Source organism: Phacochoerus africanus, chromosome 3 (genome assembly GCF_016906955.1).
Source record: "Phacochoerus africanus isolate WHEZ1 chromosome 3, ROS_Pafr_v1, whole genome shotgun sequence".
NCBI classification, from domain to species: Eukaryota; Metazoa; Chordata; class Mammalia; order Artiodactyla; family Suidae; genus Phacochoerus; species Phacochoerus africanus.
This window is the reverse complement of record NC_062546.1, coordinates 585030-597204: the sequence shown is the minus strand read 5'-3', so window position 1 is coordinate 597204 and position 12175 is coordinate 585030. Positions and strand designations below refer to the sequence as shown.

Below are 12175 nucleotides of genomic sequence, written 5' to 3'. Positions count from 1 at the left end.
TCTGGCTGGCCAGAAACCACAGCAGCAAGGCCAGCCCGAGCCCCTTCCAGCAGAAGGCCTGGTGGCCCTCCTGTTCTCCAGGGCACCCCTAGAGCTCCAGCTCTCTGCTCAGAGCCCGCCATGGGATGGGTCTGCCCCAGGGGTCCCAACCCGTCTGGCCTCCCCCTCCCACACTGCTCCTCTTTCCCCCTGGGAGGACTCTGCACTCCCTGGACCCCAGCCATGGCAGCAGCCCTCATTCCCCAGCTGTGCTCCTTCCTAACAGGCCCAGGACTCAGAGCAGGCATCTCACCCAAGCCTGAGGCCACTTCCTGACCCTGTGAGCTGTCCATGGTCCTGGGAAGGGCCCTCGCCCCCACCCTCCAGCTGGCGGCCCTGGAACCCTGGTCCTGCAGGAGACACGAGCGAGGGGCACCCCACAAGGTGCCCACACACTTGGCTGCTGACCACAGGGACACACAAGTCCAGGAAAGGGGCAGAACCCTGTGACTGAGGGTGCCTTCAGAGCGAGACAAGACTGGATCTTTCCAGAACGTTCCATTCTCCTGGCATCAGCTGCTCTGACGAATCTGCTTTATCTGTGACCCCTTGCGAGCACTGCACAGGTCTGGCTGCCTCTCCCATCGCACGACTGCCACCACGCCTCCCGTCCAGGCCCCTGGGCTCCCAGGTCTCAGCGAAGGCAGGACAGGCAGACACGCGGGCACCGGGCAGGCCGGCCGGCTGAGGTGGGGGTACTCTGCTACCCATCCCAGGTGAGCACGTGGCCAGGGGCCGGCAGCAGGGCTGAGACGGGAGGGGAGTGACTGTCCTGCACAGTGGGCAGCTCCGTGAGGCCCGAGCAGGACTGACGGCTGGAGCCCACGTGGACCTAAACAGCCAGTAACCAGGAACATGGCCCTGGTACATTCGATCCATCACCAGGCTCAGGGTTTGGTGATGTGGGGTGGGGGGGTTGGGTGATGGCAAATGGCCCTTAAGAATTAAATTTGATTTGCAGTAAAGCCCTGGTCCCGAATTCATGCCCAAGGGGGACAGGAAGCCGGCCAGGGCGTGACTGCGGGCGACTATGGAGGGAGGGTCTCGTTGTGACGTGGGAGGGGTGAGGCTCTGCCCGAGCCAGAGGGGACCACGCGCCCCTCTTCCGAAGTCTCATCTCAGGCGGATGAGCCATCCGATTGAACTTGCTGCGAAGCACGGCTCACTTTGAAGCCCATGCACTACCTGGCTGGACCGACCTGCCCTTTGCCTGGTGACCAGCCAGGAAGAGTCCAAGGTGGAAAAGTAACGAAAGCCACCTGAGCCAGGAAGCTGCACTTCCTTGCCTTTTCCCCGGGCCACGCTGCTACCCAAGCCAGGTCACAGTTAGGGGGTCAGCGGCCTTGACCCCCACCCAGCCCGATAAAGGATCATATCCCCCCCACCGCCGGGGCCTTGGTTCCTGAGCAAGTCAGTCTGCAGAACCTGGAGGGTCTTTGAGGGGGTGAACTCAGGGAGGCTCGGCAGAGGAGGTTACAGGACCTTCCCGGTGGCTCCTCCCCCCAACCCGCTCAGATTTCCTGAGACCCTCCAACCACCAGGGACACAACTGCCCAGCAGCAAAGAGCCAGGGAGAGTCCAGTGAGACCCAGGCGCCACGGGGACCATTCTGGAGCTGCCCAAGCCAGGGGCTTCACTTCCAGCTCCTGGAGATCCCCAAACAGCTGCTCTTCACCGCACTTACCCATAGAAGTCATCCCCCTGCACCCGGCTTTCCTCACTCCCTCCCTCCCCCATCCCCCTTGCAAGCAGCTGGATGTGGGCTGGAGCCGAGAACCCCGGAGCGGATTCTGGAACCCCCAGAGCTGTGAGGGGGGCGTGGGTGGGTCCGCAGTGACTTCCTTGAAGGGCTGGAAAGTCTGAGGCACACAGTTGGTTCTGGGTACCAGCCAGTGCCGACAGCTGGGCAAGGGCACCTGCCAGCGAGGGCCCACATCTGCTTGAAGGCTGGGGTCTCACAGGCAGAGGCCCTCCCACCTGTCCCGGGTGAGAGTGGGGCGAGCCCCATCCTGAGCAGAGAAAGCCGGAGCAGAGGGGCACTGCGGGGGCTGGGCCTGTGGGGCTGCGGACAACAGCAGAAACAGGCTGGAAGGGCAGAGGCCACCGTTCGGCATATGCTCCCTGCCTCCACGGAAAAAGCTGGAAAGGTGGAGACAGGCGGGGCCAGTAGGGAACCTGGGTCCAAAAGGATGGCCAGAGCCCAAGAAGGGGTCCAAGGGGTGGGAGGGAGGCAGGCCCTGCTCTGGGATTGGGGCGGGGGTCATTTAACCACTCCAGGCCAGGCTAGGCCAGACTCCGCTGTCGGGGCAGCCAAGGTCGGACGGGACGCCGCGCGGCTGGACTTCCTCCGAGGCGGGCCCGCGAGGGCCGGGCCCCGGGCCGGGGCGGGGCCAGGCTGAGCTTCGGGCGGGGTCTGATCAGCTCCGCCTGGGTCTTGGGCGGAGTCGGGGCCTGGCCGGGGGGCGGGCCCTCCTTGGGGCGGGGGCGGGGCCTGGGCCGGGGCGCCCCGCCCTCCGAGACGCGACCGCGGCGCCGCCTTATAAGGGGCGGGCGGGGGGCGCGTCCGCGCGTGCGCGCCCCGCGCGTCTGAGTGGTGGAGCGGCCGTCTGCGGTCTCCCGGGCAGATGGGTTCCGTGGCCTAGCGTCCCCGTCCCCGCCGTCCGTGATCGTGCGCCGAGGCCCGCGAGGGGTCGCCGCCGAGGTGAGGGCCTGGGCGGCGGCGCATGGGTGGGGTCGAGCGGCCGGCCTGGGCGGCGGCGGGCGGACGGGAGGACGGACGGTCGGGCGGGGCGCGGGTGGGTAGGGGGCGACGGGCAGAGCCCGGGGCGGGGGTTAGGGGCGCGCCGGCCGCTTCCCGGACCCCCAGGTCGGAGGCCCAGCGCACAAAGCGCCATTGTTGCCCAGCGCGGCCGGTTCGGGCTGGTTGGAGCCGCCCGCGCGGAGAGGGCGGTCCGGGAGTTCCGCCGCCCCGCCTCGGCTGAGTAAACAAACCCGGGCACGGGGCTGACCCTGGAGTCCGGGCGGGGCGGCTCTGCCCGGGTGGGGAGCGGCCTTCTCCAGGGGCAGCGGTGACCGGACGGGCTCCCCGACCCCCGCGTGCGCAGGTTCCCAGCAGCCCCCAAGCAAGAGCATGGCAGCCATCCCCTCGAGCGGCTCGCTCGTGGCCACCCACGACTACTACCGCTGTAAGTAAGCCCCTTGCCCGCCCGCCCCCAGGTCCCACGTGGGCTGGCCCAGCCAGCTTGTGGTGCAGCCCAAGTTTCTTGAGAGCCCCTCTCTGGGTGCCACGTGCGCTGCGGTGGACCCCTGACCCTGGACCTGTGCTACCAGCAATGCTAGCGCTTGGCCTGGTGGGCTGGGGGGGGCTCAGTGCCCAGTGGAGCTGACCCGGCCTCCCTCTCCAGGCCGCCTGGGCTCCACTTCCAGTAACAGCTCCTGCGGGAGTGCTGAGTGCCCCGGAGAAGCCATCCCCCACCCCCCCGGTGAGTGCAGTTCTGCTCCCCTTTGTACTGGGGGATTGTCGGGGGAGTGGGCTGCAGCAGCCTGACCTCACTCTGCTTCTCTCAGGTCTCCCCAAAGCTGACCCGGGACACTGGTGGGCTAGCTTTTTTTTCGGGAAGCCCACGCTCCCACTCATGGCCACGGTGCTGGAGTCCCCGGGGCACTCGGAATCTGCCGGGGCCTCCACCCGCATGATCACCTGCGACCTGGCTCAGCAGCAGCCTGGCGGCCAGCCGGGCACACCCAACTGCAGGCCTCCCTCCTGAGAGGCCACCACCAGCTGCCAGGCTTCCTTCCAAGGCGCTAGGCTCCTCAGAGCCCCTCCCCTGCCCTCCCTGTCCTGAGACTCAAGAGCTGCAGCCGGAGGCAGCAGTTGGGTTCTTTAATTGAGAACAGCACACCACCAAAAAGAAAGTGAGAGAACCCCGCTCTTGACTATCCCAAGCCACATGAGAGCCTTTCGGACACGCCGTAACCCTGTGCCTTGCACCCAGTGGAAAATAAACGCGGAGCAGCCAGCAGGCTGACCGGTGTGTGAGCTGTGTGCGTGCCCCTCCCCCCACGTGGGACGGATGAGTCCACCAACCCCTCAACCTTCTCGCCTCCCAGGCAGCAGGCAGCTGGCCCTACTCGCGGCCCACCTGAACCGGGGCCACCTCGGGTCTGGCCCCGGTTCAGGTGGGCAGGCAGCTCTGGCACGCATGGAGCCTTGCCACTGAGAAGGGGTGGGCGGCCTTGCTGTTTTGGGGAGCCAGGGAGAACAGGCAGCAAGGAGCTGGATCTGAAATCCTCAGGGCAGCCAGGTCAGGTCCTCTAACTCCACAGGAGGCTCGGCCTCTGGCTCTGGGTTCAGGAGCCCTCCGCTGGAGGGCCCAGTGCCCCTGAAGGGCCTTGGGGTGCCATCCTCCCTGAGGACGGGAGCTCACGTGCCGAGCTTCCTCCCCTGCGCCTTCTGAGAAGGGTGTCGCTACCCCTGGCCTCTTACGAGAGACACCCAGCAGGCTCCTCCATCCCTGGGACAGGTCCCTGGTGCCAGGCACCCAAACTCAGGCTGAGGGGCTGGGATGGTGGGAGTTCTAAATGGGTCTTCCCACCAGAGGCAGCCCAGCTTTGGGCAAAGTCAGACTCTGAGTGCGGTTGGTGGCGGGGAGGGCCTTGTCCTCTGCTGGCATCCTGGGGGCAGGCATGGGCAACACGTGACCCCGTGGCCAGGAGTGGGGTCTGGTGCTCAGGACAGAGGGTGGTGGTGGACGGAGGCGGGTGTGAGGTCAGGGCTGAGAGAAGAGGCCTCCGCTGGGTGGGTGGCAAGGCTCAGCTGGCCCTGAGGAAGCCCATCCACCTCTGGCCCCCCTTCCCCGCTGCAGGAGTCCGTTCCAAAGCATCTGGGTGGCAGGTGGCCCCCAAAGCCTGCCCTCTGTGTCCAGGAGGCTGCAGATGGGGGGGGGGGCAGGCCCCCCATGCTCCCGAAGCTGGGGGTGCTGTGTGTCAAAGGCTAGCCTGAGCCCCACCCAGTCTTGCCACAGTGTTCAGACGGGGGTCTCCAGATCCCCTGGTGGCAGCTGCTGATTGCCGAAGCAGGTGGGCCAGGACAGCTGCCTTGCCCCAGGTGGCAGGCATCAGTGCCCCTGTCTCAGTGCTGGGGCGTCTGTGCCCCTCGAGTCCAGGAGTCAGGCAGGGCCAGGTGGCAAAGGGAGTGTGGCCAAAGCCTGGGTTGCAGCGGGTGGGCTTCAGGTCAGGACCAGGGGTAGGCCCACTTCCTTGGGAAAGAGGGGCACCCTGGCTCCTGGAGGCCCCAGAGGAGGAGTTGGCAGAGGAGGGCCTGGCACTTTCAGGAGGAAGGGGTGGTCTCAGTCCCACACTGTCCTGCATGAGCTTCCCTGCCCCTGACGAGCCCCTTCCCGAGAGTGGCTGGTTCTGGGAGCTGTGGGCAAAAGCCTCCCGGGATCAGGTTGGCCCATTCCTGGGATCCGAGGTGCCTCTGGTGCCTCCTTGCCAGGCCAGCCCAGTCTGGCTGCCTGGAAGCGCTGCAGGGAGGATGCTGGCTCAGGGTGGGTTCTCGTACCTGGTGAGGCTGGAGAGCTTCTCCCACAGCGCTTGGAAGCTGGGCCTCTGCTCAGGGTCCCTGTTCCAGCAGGAGAGCAGCAGCTTGTATGCGGTGGGCGTGCACTCCCGTGGGCACGGCATGCGGTAGCCCGCTTCCACCCGCAGGAAGGCCTCGTGGTTGGACATGCCTGGCCAGTGAGAAGAGGAGCAGTGGAGGAGGGAGCCCTGGGTTGTGCCCTCGGCCCCAATACTCTTTTTTTTCTTTCTTTCTTTTCTTTTCTTTTTTTTTTTTTTTTTTTTTTTGCTTTGGGGGCCACATCTGCAGCATATGGAGGTTCCCAGGCTAGGGGTTGAATCAGAGCTGTAGCCACCGGCCTACACCACAGCCACAGCCACACCAGATGCTTTAGCCACTGAGCGAGGCCAGGGACTGAACCCAAAACCTCATGGTTCCTGGTCGGATTCGTTTCTGCTGCGCCACAATGGGAACTCCTTTTTTTTTTTCTCCCCCAAGATTTTTTTTCAGAGTTCCCGTCATAGCTCAGCAGTTAACGAACCCGACTCCTATCCATGCGGTTGCAGGTTCGATCCCGGGCCTCACTCATTGGGTGAAGGATCCGGTGTGGCTGTGGCTGTGGTGAAGGCTGCAGCTCCAGTGCAATCCCTAGCCTGGGAACCTCCATATGCTGCGGGTGTGGCCGTAAACAAACAAACAAATGTATTGTTTCATTTATAGTTGACTTACAACTTGCCACTCCCTTCTAAAGCCTCCCTTTGGACACTCTGGAGGGCATCCTGGCACCGGGCGAGCAGTGGGGGGCCCTGCAAGGTGACGGCCCCTCCCGCCCTGCCTGTGGTCGGCAGCACGGGGCGCCCAGTACCTGGGTAGGGCATCTCGCCCCTGCTGAACACCTCGTGGAGGAGGACCCCGAAGGACCAGACGTCCGACTTGATGGAGTAGTGCCCGCGGGAGAGCGCCTCGGGCGCCGTCCACTTGTAGGGGATGCGGTGGTCGTGGGAGAGGTAGATGTCGTCCTGCAGTGAGACACGTGCAGCGAGGACAGGCTCCAGGAGCCAGGCGCAGACACGCAGACACGGCTTCCGTGCTGCCACGCCTGGAGCCTGAGCTGGGGCGGGCCCGCCCCAGGCCACGGGCCATCCCCCCGCCGGCAGGGGGCGACTGCAGAGAACCCAGCAGAGAGCCCGCCAGGACGAAGAACGGAGTTTCTCCAAAAGTCGTTTGCGGGGGGAGACCCCCAGGGAGGAAGCAGTGGTTCAGCAGCCACGCAGGAGGGACACGGGGTCTGCTTGAGGAGCAAAGTGCAAGGACAGAACCTTGGCTCCGGGGCGCAGGACCTGAGGGAGTTTCTCAGCGTGTTCCTGGGAGTCCTGGAGGTGCTGCTGTGCACCTGCCGGCAGGCTGGTGGCCGGGGGCGAGGAAGGCTGGTCCTGCCCGGCTCTGCCGCCCACCCCCTCAGCAGCGTTTTCCCTTCTCCCCAGCCTCTGGCGTGAGCTGGCCCCACGTGGCCGCGCTTTCCTCCTGCTGTTCCTGGACGCGTCCAAGTGCCTCCACTGGCCCCGTCTGGCTCATCCCGGGTGCCACAGACCCGTGTCTCACCTGGGCATCTCGCCCGACAGAGTCGTGGTTGCCTCAGCGTCCTGTTGCCCGACTTGGGCTCCCCGAGGGCAGGGAAGCCCAAGGGTACCGCCAGCTCCCTGCACCCCCGCCCCCGCCCCCGCCCCCGCCCCGCGCCTGCCCCACCTTGACGAGCCTGGCCAGCCCGAAGTCCCCCACTTTGCAGATGGTGTTCTCCCCCACGAGGATGTTCCTGGCAGCCAGGTCCCGGTGGATGTAATTCTGGGATTCCAGGTAGCACATGCCCTCAGCCACCTGGGCCGCGATGTCCACCAGCTCCGAGACCGGCAGGGCCTTCTCATCAGCGTCTGCAGAGGCAGTGGGAGGCCAGGGTGACGGGGCCAGCCAGGGCCGAGTCCTCGGTGCAGACGCCCGCCCTCGGGAGGGGCGGGGGCAGAGGGCAGCGAGCCCGGCTTAAAGCTGGGACTGTGGGAGTTCCGGTTGTGGCTCAGCAGAAATGAATCTGACTAGCATCCATGAGGATGTAGGTTCGATCCCTGGCCTCGCTCAGTGGGTTAAGGATCCAGTGTTGCTGGGAGCTGTGGTGTGGGCCGCAGACACAGCTCGAATCCTGAGTTGCTGTGGCCGTGGTGCAGGCGGGCAGCTACAGCTCCGATTCGACCCCTACCCTGGGAACTGCCACGTGCTGCAGGTGCGGCCCTTCGGGAAGGTAGTCAGGTATCAGAGCTAAACCGTCCAAGCGCGCCCTCTGGAATTTCCTTCTGGGAAGCAAAGGAACTCAAAGATGGCCATCTCAGCACCGTCTACAGGACCAAAAACATCAAAAAGGTCCCGCAACAGGCGTTCCCGTCATGGCGCAGAGAAGACGAACCCGACTCGTACCCATGAGGTTGCAGGTTCGATCCCTGGCCTCACAGACGCAGTTTGGATCCCACGTTGCTGTGGCTGTGGTGTAGGCCAGCGGCTACAGCTTTGAGTCAACCCCTGGCCTGGGAACCTCCATATGCTGTGGGTGTGGCCTTGAAAAGGCAAAAAAAAAAAGTTCCAACAACAAGTGCTTGAGTGCACTCGGCGGTGTCAGAATTTTGTTTCTAGAGAGTATTTGATGGTGTGGCAGCAGCTTGCAGCGATCACGTGGAAAGCACTCCAGACGTGGACGTGTTAAAACACACGCCCAGGCACACACATGCGTACCGGAGGCCACTTATCCTTGAGCACAGACACTTGCCACTTGGGCATCTCTGAAACCGGGCACACCATGGCCACTCACCCCGCAGCAGCTCCAGCAGGTTCCCCTTGGGCATGAGTTCCGTGACGATGTACACGGGGTCCCCCAGGGACGCCACGGCGTACAGTGGCAGGATGTGCTTGTGCCGAAGCTTCTTCATGGCCTGGATCTCCGATTGGAACGCGTGTTGGTGCAGGTCGTCTGGGGGCGGGCGGAGGCCGCTCAGGAAATGAGTGCCCCCATGACACCCCGGCCCCCCTTCTGACGCAGGGCACACAGCCTGGTCCCCACGGTTTGCGTGGGGTCCTCTGTGCCCACCACCTGCCCGCCCAATGCCCTGGGCACCACCAGTACCGTCACTTGGTTCACACCTGGCCCAGCCAGCTGGGGAGCCGGCACTAGCTCCCTGCAGCCCCGGCCCCGGCCCCGGCTCCTGCAGGGGGTGGGCCCCTGGGAGGTTTGCGGGGAACCTCTTCAGATTCCTAGAGACCCATTTTAATGGCGTTCCTTTCATTTACATTAAGAATTTGAGATTCCCTTTTAAGGTAAATGCATTTAGGTGAAAGAAAGCCAGCAGCTGCAGCAGGTGCCCCATGGTCCAAGCCAGGGTGGCGAGTGGGGCTCGGAGCGCAGGTCCCCCCACCCCGGGGCCGAGGCCAGCTGCCCCTGGCCTGGGGCGCACTCACCTCGGGCAATCACCTTAATGGCCACTCGGACCTTGTCCTTCCAGAGCCCTTCAAAGACCTCCCCGAAGTAGCCGGCGCCCAGCTTCCGGCAAAGCGTGAACTCCTCCCTCGGCCTCTCCCAGTCGTCACAGTGGGGCAGGGGCTCGGGCTCATGCTGCAGGGGCACAGGGCCAGCCCTTCAGGGGGGCCCCACTCTGACCCCTGCAGGCGGACAGCCGCTGGCCTGTCCTCAAGTGCGGACCGCCTTCTGCCTGGGATGTGTGGCCCTGGCCCTCCTGGGGACTGCCCGTGGCCTGGCCGACGCCTGCCAACACATCCCCCCCCACCTGCTCTGGGCCAGTGACATTGGCCTGAGTGCCACTCGTACAGAATTCCCGTCCAGCCCTTGTCCCCAGGCACCCACCAGCCTGGAGACTTAGGGCGTGGCAAGAGCTCCGCTGACCTCTGGCTGGCCCGGGGACAGTGACTGGGCAAAGGGGGGGACACGTCCCCGGCCCACCCCCAGCTCTGCACAGTCACAGCTCCCAGGCAGCCAGCGTCCCCAGGCTGTGTCCCCCAGTGTCCCCAGCCAGTCGGGGTGTCAGGACCCACCCCCACCGCCACCCGAGGGTTCCGGCGCCTGAGGAGAGAGGGCTGAAGCCTGGGGGGGGGGGGGGAGGCAAGGGTCTGGCTGCGGCAGGGGCCTTACCTTCCAGCAGGGCGAGGTCAGCCTCAGGCCGTGGGACAGACTCTGGGCCTTGTGGTGCTCCACGAGTTCGGCCAGGCTGGGGAAGGACACGGCCTCGCTGAGGTGCAGCCGGCTGGCCCGCTGCCAGATCTTGTAGTGCCGCACGGTCTGCCTGTCCCGCACTGGATGGAGGGGCCCGCTCGTGAACGGGCAGAGAGCAGCCCGCCCTCGGGGGCGCGCCCCAACGGCGACCGGAGAGAACCCAGACCGACCCCACCCCGCCCACTGAGGGGTCAGAGCTCCCAGGGCAGGGCCTGCAGGTCCCAGATGCCCAGGACAGTGAGGGGCCGGGGCGGGGGGGGGGTCTCCGCCTGCAGGAAGGGAGCCCCCAACTCAGGCGCGGGGGCGGGGGGTCGCAGTGGAGGAGGAGTACCCGAGAGGACATAGTTGGCGCCAGGCTTCTCGCTGGTCCTGACCAGGAAGGCCCCCTGCTCGACGCCCGCGGCCAGCAGCCGGTGTGAGGCTTCTGAGCGAGAGATTGGGCCGCAGAACCACCTGCGAGGTGGGGGGGGGGGTCCTGAGCCTCGGAGACCTTGGCTGTGCCCCCGCCCTGCCCAACGCTGGCACATGGCTGCCTGCAAACACTCACCGACCCCAAGGCCCCTTCTTTGCCCCTCAACTGACCCCCAGGGTCCCAAGTGGCCCTGGGGACCCAGAAGTGGACACTACCTGGTGTCTCCTGGCTCTGGGGACAGAGCCACCCCCTCCTGTGGGGACAGCAGCCCCCCAACCTTGGGTGCTGTGCTCTGGCTCCCTGGGACTCGCCCACACGCACCCACACGCACACCCACCCACACGGTGCAGCCACACCCGCCCTCGCTCCCCCGCCCCCAGAGCCGGCACAGGGACAAGCCCTGGACTCCGGAGGGCAGGCTGGGGCCTGCGGTCCTTCCCCGGACACCACTGCCTCCGTGCTCTGCCCTCTGCACTCCCTACGTGGGCCCCGAGGGAGGGCACGGCCGGCACGGAGCCCATGGGCCATGCCCACCCCCACTGGTCCAGCACCTCTGGAATCGCTCCCATCCACTCTCGCCGCCAGCCTCCCGCCCCTTCCCACCTCTCGAATGTGCTGAGTCCCCAGGCCTCAGGGCCTTGGCAATGGCTCTGACCCCTGCGTTATCACTGCCCAGGGCTCGGCCCGTGCTGTCTGCTGCTCTCTCTTCGGGAGGCGCCCAGTGGATGGGGCGCACTGGAGGGGATGGGGTGCAATGGGTCTTGGGCACATGGCTGCCCTATGGCCCCGCCCACCAAGAGCCACCTGCCCGTGATGGGGCAGCCGTGCTGGTACAGGGAGCACGTCCGTGGCCCACGCCCAGGGCGGGCATGTCGCAATGGCCTTCCCGGCTCCTCTGACTAGGCAGGCCACCAGTCTGGTTTTGTGTGTTTGGAAGGTGAGTGGAGCTTTGCTCCAACAAAGGCCCAGCCTCGGCCTCGGCTTCCTGTGCAGACCCCTCACTGTCAGCAGGCGGCCCCCGGGGTCCTGACACCGGCAGGTGACTGCGCGGGAGCTCAGGGGCGGAGCTGTGGCCTCCCTGGAGATGTCAGAAGCCCAGTGAGGGGTCCAGGCCAGGATGGAAGGTCCAGCCCCACGGAGGGGCACAGGGAAACGAATCCATGGGCCCCATCCTTGGCCAGCTTGGTGCCCCTGTCCCCCACCTGGAGCCCAGCCACAGGGGTAGAGTTGTCCCAACAGCCACCCTGCCCTGAGCCCAAGAGGGCCACCTGGAAAGGCTCCAAGGGCCACAGGGACACTCACGGCTCTGACTCCACTGTCTCCTTCTCGGCCAGGTAGCTTTGGGGTACGTAGCCCTCGGCCAGCGCCTGGCCCGCCGCGTCCAGCAGGATGGCCCACCACCACTCCTCCTCCTTCCTGGCCACGTGGAAGAGGTCCCCCGCCCGGAAGCTCAGCTCCTCAGCTGTCCGAGCCTCGAAGTCCCAGAGGCCCACATACTTGGGGCCCAGGGCAGCCTGGCCCTGGGACCCCATGGCCGGTGCCCTGCCACCTTCACCCGTCCAGCTTCAGGCAGCCCTGGCTGGGAGGAGCCCGTGGGCAGGGCTGACTCTGACAGGCCGTCCCCGCCCCGCTGAGCCGCCACCCACCTTCATGATGAGGTGGCTGGGCCAGCCACACCTGTGCCACCAGGGATGGCCTCCCCAAGCGCCCTGGGCTCCGCCCTGAGGGCCCCAACAGCCCCCACCCGTCCCCCCACGCCTGGGCCAGGTCAGGCTGGGCACTCTTGCCCGCCTGCTGTGGGAAAGCTGCCCAGAGGAGGCCGGTGAGCGCTCAGCCAGGAGGTGAGGCAGGGCTGGAGGACCAGGGCCAAGGCGCTCTGCCCCAGACCTCCCAGGGGACA

At 66.0% G+C, this 12175-nt stretch overlaps 2 protein-coding genes across 2 annotated transcripts; one reads left to right on the top strand and one right to left on the bottom strand.

The window, feature by feature from the left end:
- The first annotated feature begins 2584 nt into the window (after positions 1-2584).
- Positions 2585-4067, top strand: PPDPF (pancreatic progenitor cell differentiation and proliferation factor). Its single transcript, XM_047770646.1, has 4 exons — positions 2585-2740; positions 3144-3224; positions 3444-3521; positions 3607-4067. The coding sequence occupies exons 2-4, from the start codon at positions 3170-3172 to the stop codon at positions 3804-3806; spliced, it is 333 nt and encodes a 110-aa protein (XP_047626602.1). The 5' UTR covers positions 2585-2740; positions 3144-3169; the 3' UTR covers positions 3807-4067.
- Positions 3907-11952, bottom strand: PTK6 (protein tyrosine kinase 6). Its single transcript, XM_047770645.1, has 8 exons — positions 11578-11952; positions 10195-10316; positions 9783-9943; positions 9095-9248; positions 8451-8609; positions 7346-7527; positions 6465-6618; positions 3907-5771 (listed from the first exon to the last, which is right to left on the bottom strand). The coding sequence occupies exons 1-8, from the start codon at positions 11805-11807 to the stop codon at positions 5584-5586; spliced, it is 1350 nt and encodes a 449-aa protein (XP_047626601.1). The 5' UTR covers positions 11808-11952; the 3' UTR covers positions 3907-5583.
- Positions 11953-12175: the final 223 nt, after the last annotated feature.